Source organism: Sipha flava, unplaced genomic scaffold (assembly GCF_003268045.1).
Source record: "Sipha flava isolate LNK unplaced genomic scaffold, YSA_version1 18897_pilon_pilon, whole genome shotgun sequence".
NCBI classification, from domain to species: Eukaryota; Metazoa; Arthropoda; class Insecta; order Hemiptera; family Aphididae; genus Sipha; species Sipha flava.
The window spans coordinates 2,831-11,171 of record NW_020272481.1 but is presented as its reverse complement, the minus strand read 5'-3'; the positions used below and the strand labels follow the sequence as shown (position 1 = coordinate 11,171).

At 28.4% G+C, this 8,341-nt stretch overlaps 1 protein-coding gene and 1 pseudogene across 1 annotated transcript; one reads left to right on the top strand and one right to left on the bottom strand.

Annotated features, from left to right (window-relative positions):
* Nucleotides 1-354: 354 nt before the first annotated feature.
* On the bottom strand, nt 355-723 carry LOC112681268 (protein GVQW3-like). Its single transcript, XM_025551532.1, has one exon. The coding sequence runs from the start codon at nt 721-723 to the stop codon at nt 355-357; it is 369 nt and encodes a 122-aa protein (XP_025407317.1).
* Nucleotides 724-1,600: 877 nt separating this feature from the next.
* On the top strand, nt 1,601-6,348 carry LOC112681267 (annotated as a pseudogene).
* The last annotated feature ends 1,993 nt before the right edge of the window (nt 6,349-8,341 follow it).

Sequence of the window (8,341 nt, the reverse complement as noted above, 5' to 3'; positions counted from 1 at the left end):
GTATTTTTGTGATAAGACATTTGGGAACCGTGTTCAATTATTACATATTGTTTAATTATAAACACAAGTAGATAATAATAATACATTAGTCGAATATAGGTACAATTATATTAGAGTTTTTAAAGTATTACATAATTTCATATTAAAATATGTCCATTCTATTTAACTACGTAGTAGGATCAAAAAGTTCCCGGAATTTATTTATAGAAAAAAATCTATATTTCTTATCAAATATCTGATTATTGGAATTAAAAGTAGACTATTATTAGTTATCTTTAGGTTTAGTTGTTAAAATTACATTAGTCTCATGTGAGCCGTAATTGAGTCCATACGAAACTGTGTTTATGCATTTTTTCAAATTGTCGCAATTTGAACAACGCGCCGCATTCCTAAATCATCTTTTAAAATGTTTTGAATTGAACCATACGATATTCCTAATACATTTACCATATCTTGAATGTGTAAACGACGATCTGATTGCACCAAATTTTTAACTTTTTCGATTGTTTCATCGTTTTTTGAAGTTGGCGGCCGGCCACTCCGCTCTTCGTCTTCAAGTGACTCTTGGCCATTTTTGAACCGTTTAAACCAATCATAAATGGTTGTTTTCTCTAATGCTTCATCACCATAAACTGTTTTCAAGCATTCGAGCGTTTCTGCGACAGTTTTTCCAAGTTTAAAACAAAATTTAATGTTAGCGCGTTGTGACATTAATTGTGACATTTTAAAAAAATGTGTAAACACAGTTTCGTATGGACTCAATTACGGCTCACATGAGACTAATGTACTTTTAATAACTAAACCTTTAGATGGCTAATAATGTCTACTTTTAATTCCAATAATCAGATACTTGATAAGAAATATAGTTTTTTTTCTATAAATTCCGGGAACTTTTTGATCCTACTACGTATATATAAAGTAAAAAACAAGTATAGGTCAAATATTGTCTCGATACAGTTTTGAAAAAACACATATTGTCATAAATAAATAAATTATTAAATAATATATTTATTTTACTCATAGATAAAAAACGTAAGTTTCATTGCTAGTATTACTTTTTCTTTTTCAAAAATATTGGCTCGATAATTTTTCATAAAACATCTCCATCGAGTTACATTTATTTGTGACGTATAACCAAAAACATATTTAATGCGTCTATTTTCTATTCTTAACAATAAAATAAAAATATCACCCTGTAAAGTGACGTCACTAATGGATGCGGTGACACGGGATTAAATAACCTGGAGTTTGAAAATTGTAATATTTAATGTCGCGATAGTTCGATTGATAACAATGATTTCATCACAATATTTATTAGTAGAACATCTATAAGAAATTTTAACATAAAAGATGTGTACAATATATTAATAATATGACATTAATAAAATCGATATTGTTAATCAAACAATTTATAATAAACATCGGGGGATCGTACATGTAATCATCAAGTTTTCCACTCTGAACTTTTCCACTGATCCATAATAATAATAAATTATATAGTGGGATATTGGATATATTTGAGGCATATTAAAATTATACAATTTCAAAGTTAGGTAATTAAAAAAAAAAAATTATTTTATTTTGTAAGATCATTTTCACGATGAAGTACTAGAGTTTGAAAAAAATCGTCCCATAAATATACGACTTTTAATGTATTCGGAGTAGGTATATATTTAATTTAATTATTGGTATTTTTACTAGAATGAATGCTGTCACATAATAGTTAATAACTTGGATTTGACGTGTAATTCGAGATAAATATATTATACAAATTATATTATGTAACATTTTTATTAAGAGGATGTCAGCTCAGCTATATTTCGGTATAAAAACATGTTTTCGAAAAATAGATTTTATTCCGAAAGTATTATACTTAGCGTAGTAAAACTTATGATACAAATCAAAGATAATTACATTATCTAGGGAATGATATATCCATTTGGCTTTTTATAAGTTTTTAACAGAAATACGATCTCTTTAAGCTGTCGAAAATTTTAATTTTTTAATCTTAAAAGACTACCGTTTCAGTTGTTTAATCTACAAATGGATATTTCATGCCCTAGATAATATTGTATTCTTTAATTTTGATAGTTTGATAATTTTCTTTAAAAACACTGATGAAAATATTCCTTATATAGCAGCAAGTCCAGGTAATCAAATTATATTTAAAATTACATTAACTGACATAACATAAATTGTTACTTGTGTAGATGATCTTATTGAAGACGATTCAATTATTCAAATTAAATGTCCCTTTTCTGCTAAAACTGAACTAAACGTATTTGAAGCGATTAAAAATAGAAAAGTAAATAAATGAAATAATTGAATTTTAGTAATTTTAAATGAATATGAGTATTTGACATTACTTGGTAGGTACATCTTATATCAAATAAAAAAAATTAACTCTTAATTTTAGGTATCATTTTGCCAAATTGACGACCAAAAATGTGTAATATTAAAAACCAACCACGACTATTATTACTATATCCAAACCCATTTACATATTACAAAAAGAAAGAAATTTTATTTTTTTATTTTTACTGATAATTGGTATTATAATATAGTTGTCAATATATTATGACAACTTCTGGAAGAAAAAAATAAAGTTGCAGTTAGATATGTAATTACCTAATGAATTGTGTAAACTTGTAAATTACATAATCAATACATTAATTTACTGCAATACATATTTTATACATTAGATTTTATAACGAGTGTTTACTGCCTGAGTTGATTAGTCCACTATTTGGTAAACGTTTTTTAGTTAGCAACATAAGAAATCCGGTGAGAATTTTGAGAGAACAGGAAGCCAAAAAAAAAATAGTTAGTGTAGGTGCTTATCTACGTAATAAATTAACAATGTAATTAATAATTTTAAAATTTTTTATATTTAATTTTAGGTGACTACCTGGTGACTACCTATCTTTAATAATGTGTTTTTAAAAAAAAAGTTAACATAATAGTAAATTCCAGAGAATGCTGAAAAAGTACTGAGTACCATTTTATTTAATTTGTTGGTTGTTTTTAAATTGTAATAAAAATGTAATGTTTTATAATAAACAATATTAAATACTTGTAATATAGATTTTTCACATGTACTTTAAAAAGTAAGTAATTAATTAAATAATAAAATAAATAATAATTAATTAAATAATTAAAAAAGTAATTAATCTAAAAATGCTGTAAGCAGTTTTTTTGTGCTTTATGAGTTGATACACAAGTTAAAATTAAGAGGAGTTCTAGTAAATAGGTAGGCTGTGAGCGTAAAGGCCGTAAAGTGAAAAGCGAGCGCACAACGTGCTTACCAACGGGATAGTCGAATTACACTTATTACCTACAAATAAATGGTCGAATTGCACTTGGATTTATATAAAGTAATGGTCGAACTGCAGTCGAGTAAAAAGCAGGTAGTGGTCGAACTGCACTCGTTCAAAAAAAAAGAGTTAAAATGGAAAACGCTTTAAAAATATTAGAAATCTTTTTGTTGAAGAACCTTAGGGCGTACTTATTTAATAGCATTATATATTAGTTCGTGCCATTTAGATAACACAGATAATATAATTGTCACCGATATGTTTAAAATAATTACTGAAAAGTGCAATGAATTTGGTTTAATATTTATGCTAATTTATTTTTAGCAGATTTTGAACAAGCAATCCATAATGCGATCAATGAAATGTTTCCTTTATGTAAAATAATAGGTTGTAGTTTCCATTTATCATAATCATGATATCGTAAAATATAAAATTTAGGACTTTCAACTGATTACAAATGTGAATCATAAATTGGAAAATGGCTTCGTAATATATTTGGTTTAAGTTTTTTAAATGCAGTCGAAGTTGACGAATCTTATACAGATGATTTTATATCAGCTATTCCAGAAAATCACACTGTAAGTGAAATTAGTGATTACCTATTTAGTTGATAATTATATTTCTGACGAAGGACTTTTTCCGTCTCATATTTGAGCTTCAGGTAAGATTTCTAGTCAAAGAAATACTAAGGGACGCGAGTTTTTCCATGCGAAGTTCAATAAATCATTTTCATCACCACATCCAAATATATTTGTATTTATGTAAAACACTGGCACAAGACCATCAGCAACACGGTACCAGAAAAAAATAAATAATATTAAAAATATTATACTTATATACTCAGAAACGTATTACCACGGTAGAATTTTTGAATACAGTTAGCAGGGCCGGTTTTAAGGGGGGCACCGGTGGGCAATTGCCCGGGGGCGGCAAATTTAAATTCAGATAAAATAAAGAAAAATTGTAATACTTCTATGTAAGTAAAAAAAATAATAAATAAAAAAATATTAAATTTAAAAATAATCGTACAATTTTATATATTATTATTATTATTATTATTAATAATAATTTTAATTCGTAATATATCAATTGATTATTCAACTCTAGTTTATTTTTAGTGAGGTGTACTATAAATATAATTAGATAACCAAAATCAAATCGTTATCGGATGTTCGCCATCGGAAATCATCAAAATAAAACTATTTTTAACAATATTATTGTCGACAAACGACGTATAGATTTTTACGAAATACTATGTAAAATGTAGATATGTGTTGTGTTGTGAACAATTGGTTATGTTTTTATTGTCAGCTCAGTGCACAGTGTCCACTCTTCAGTAATTTCGTTAATCGTTATACTTACTTTTATATTATTAAACTAGTACCTACATTCCTGTTGGATTTTTGATTGGAAGATTATAATTTAATAAAAGGTAAGTTAATTTTATTTATTATAATTGGTAGGTATAAAATATGAAAGTTGTTTCGACTATATACATTTTCGGTTTATACGATCGATGATTCTTAAGCTAGCTCTAAATAATATATTTTATTGAATTACGAGTAAAGTATCAAACTTTTATTTTTTTATTTTAATTTTGTCGATTCCTAGAAAAAAAAAAATCGGGTATATTTTTTTAAGCACGTCCCTAAATTTTAAGTTCTAATTATAATTTATGAACCATACTTACCTACTCAATATTTAAAAAACAACCTCCCTTAACCATCATAGGGCATATTTGCAAATGTTCAATTATACATCTATTAAAGAAATTATCGAAGTTTGCCCTAACAAAATTACAAGTACGGAATTCAGATGGTGAAAATTAAATTAATTTTTGAAATTTTGAATTTTGATAGTAGCCAATAGGTTATATTTAACCACATATTTAACTTGAAGTTAATTTTAACTGTGAAAGTAGGTAATCTAATAAATTATTTTTATTAATTTGTCTTCTCTAGGTTAAAAAAGAACATTTTTAACAAATATGATTTAAAAAACTGCCTTTATTAGATTATAAAAAGATTAATATTTAGTATTTTGCCTATATTTTGGTACCTATATCTATATTAATGCATGTATTTTAATGTTTTATCACCAGTAAATTATTTGAGTTTAGTTAAGAATATTTTTTTTTTAATTATTTATTGATATTAATAAATTTAAAATAAGTAATTGTAAAAAAAAAAAAATGTGTTACCCATTTCAAATCACAATTTTTTGTACCCTTCGATAAAACCTAAAAGTTTTGTGCCTATGATGTATGTACCTTCTTACTTATATAATTTGAACCGATAAAATAAATAAGAATGTGTTAATTGTTATTTGATATGTGAGTATAATGAAATACATAGTATAAAAACTAAGTGTTAAAACTTATAACTTAATAATTAATATTGTAAGGTTGAGGTAACTAACTATACTAGGTATATTTTAAATTTGCGTACAATTATTATGAATATTAATACATTTGCTATGAGTTGTATGTAGTAGTTTAATCTATAGAAAATAATAGTTAATAAATATAGTTATGTGAGAATAATTGTGTCATTACCATTTTCATAGGTATCCAAGTTAATTATATTTTAATGGCACAGAAGATAGTCAAAACTAGTGGTGTTCACAATCGTAATGAAGCAAGAAAGAAGAAAGAAAAACTTAATGAAGTTTTAAAAAACACAAAAAATATTGGTTCAATGTTCAAGCAGATGAGCAAGTCTCAACATGTTAAGAAAAAAATACTAAAATTAATTATAAATTTAATAATTTAAATGTTTAATACTTAAATAGTTTCCATTTTAGATAAATCAAATGAAATCGGTGAAAAACATAGTGATAACATCTACTTGGATAATGTTAAGGATCTAAAGTTAAGTTCTTACACAAAAATGATATAAATGTATTAAATTATAATTATAGTGAATTCATTTTTTTTTTTTTTTTTAGATTTATTAAGAAAGAAATGCCTTTTTCTGATAATCAGATTGTTAAAATGCCTGATGATAACTTAAAACATATTGAAGTCTCTGAGTAAGTATGCATAGTGCACTTACAATTTAATATAATTTAGTAATGAGTACTTACATGGTTATGTTTCAAAAAAAAATTTAAAAGGGTTGGCAGATAGATTAGTTTTGTCAGGATACTAGATGGAAACATTTAAATTACTCTAAAGTCTGAAAAATACCAGTATGTGTATATTATTTATACGGAAATGTAATTAATTTAATACAGTGCTTTTACTGCAATAATACAATTTTTTCTGATTTAAGTATTTAAGTTTTATAACTCATAGTCTCGCACGGAAAGTTGTCCGTAGCACACATCTGTGGATCGTCGTGCACGCTCACTATCGCCCTTCGCTTATCGCTCATTAAATTAATGAGTACTAAATCAAACCGTATTATTCAGTTTAATTATCATCTTTTGCCGTATAATTTCCATACGCGTCTAAATAAAAATAATCTAATACCGTCACCACCGTCGCCAAATCGGCTGTAGGCCGATACCTACAGTTTATCAACCACCATGCAACGAAACAACTCAGACACAAATAAACTTAGAAACAAATCGAAATTATCTCCGATAATTATCACGAAAACTGCTTCTCACACGACGCAGGACGTAACCTCTCCGTCTGCCACTTCAGTTAACAACCAAGAATGGAATAATGTTGACAACAACAAACGCATTAGGTCACCTAATAATACTACCTCACCTCGCACAAAAAAAACAAACGAGCCGTCAAATTTCTCCTCACCAAACCGCTACTCTCTACTCGATACCAACGTAGATAGTATGGATCTCGAAGTTAACGCAGAAATCAACGAGTCACCTCCACCAACACCCCCTCCACCACCAATTTTCTTAACATCTCCGATTAATTTCATCACTCTGTGTAAAAACCTGGAATAAATAACGAAAACCGAAGGCTTCCTTTGCAAATCCAATTCAAAAAATATAAAATAAATCTTCACTCAGCCAGTTCCTACCGCGCCGCTATAACATTGTTCAATGAGCACAAACTTGAATACCACACGTATCAAACACATGAGGAAAAATCCTACAGAGTCGTAGTCAGGAATCTGCATCATACAATCCCTACTGATTACATTAAAGAAGAAATAGAAAAACACGGTTTTCTGGTAAAAAATGTAACTAACATACTAAAATCTCAAACAAAAGAGCCCCTTCCACTATTCTTTGTAGACCTCAACCCATCCCCAAACAACAAAGACATTTTCAACATAAACAATATATGTTTCACTAAAGTCAAATTTGAAGCCCCACACATCAGACGAGACCTAGTCCAATGCCATCGCTGTCAACAGTATGGTCACACAAAATCATATTGCAACCACCTGCCTAAATGCGTCCGTTGTGGCGAGAACTATACCTCGGACCAATGCTCTAAATCCAAGAACCTACCCGCAAAATGCGCACTTTGCAGCAAGGCCCATCCGGCTAACTACAGAGGATGTACTGTCCACAAAGACCTCCAACGTTTCCGTAAAAAACAACAACCGACCACCATCTCAAGACTAATAACAGAAAACTCCCACACCCCTCAAGTCCAACCCATCAGCCAACCTTCTCCAGGAACATCACATTCATTCAATGCTCCTGCAAGATCTCTAAACGAACCCATCGACACCCAGCACTTATCTTTTTCACAAGCGGTTAAAGGTAACAATTTAAATAAGCTAAAATCAAGCCACATAAATGACCCACCCCCCGATCAACTATTAACAAGCCAACTTACAACTTTCATATCCGAATTTAAAACTCTAATCTCTCCCTTCATAACACTTCTTAATCCACTAATAACACTTCTTACATCACTAATCAATAAACTAAGTACCAACAATGGAAACTAGTTTTAAACTTAAATTACTTACATGGAACGCAAACGGCATTATACCCCACAAACTTGAACTTCAAGCATACCTCAATATTCATAACATAGACATAGCAATGATATCCGAATCCCACCTAACCCCGACAAAATCTATTAAAATTCTTGGATA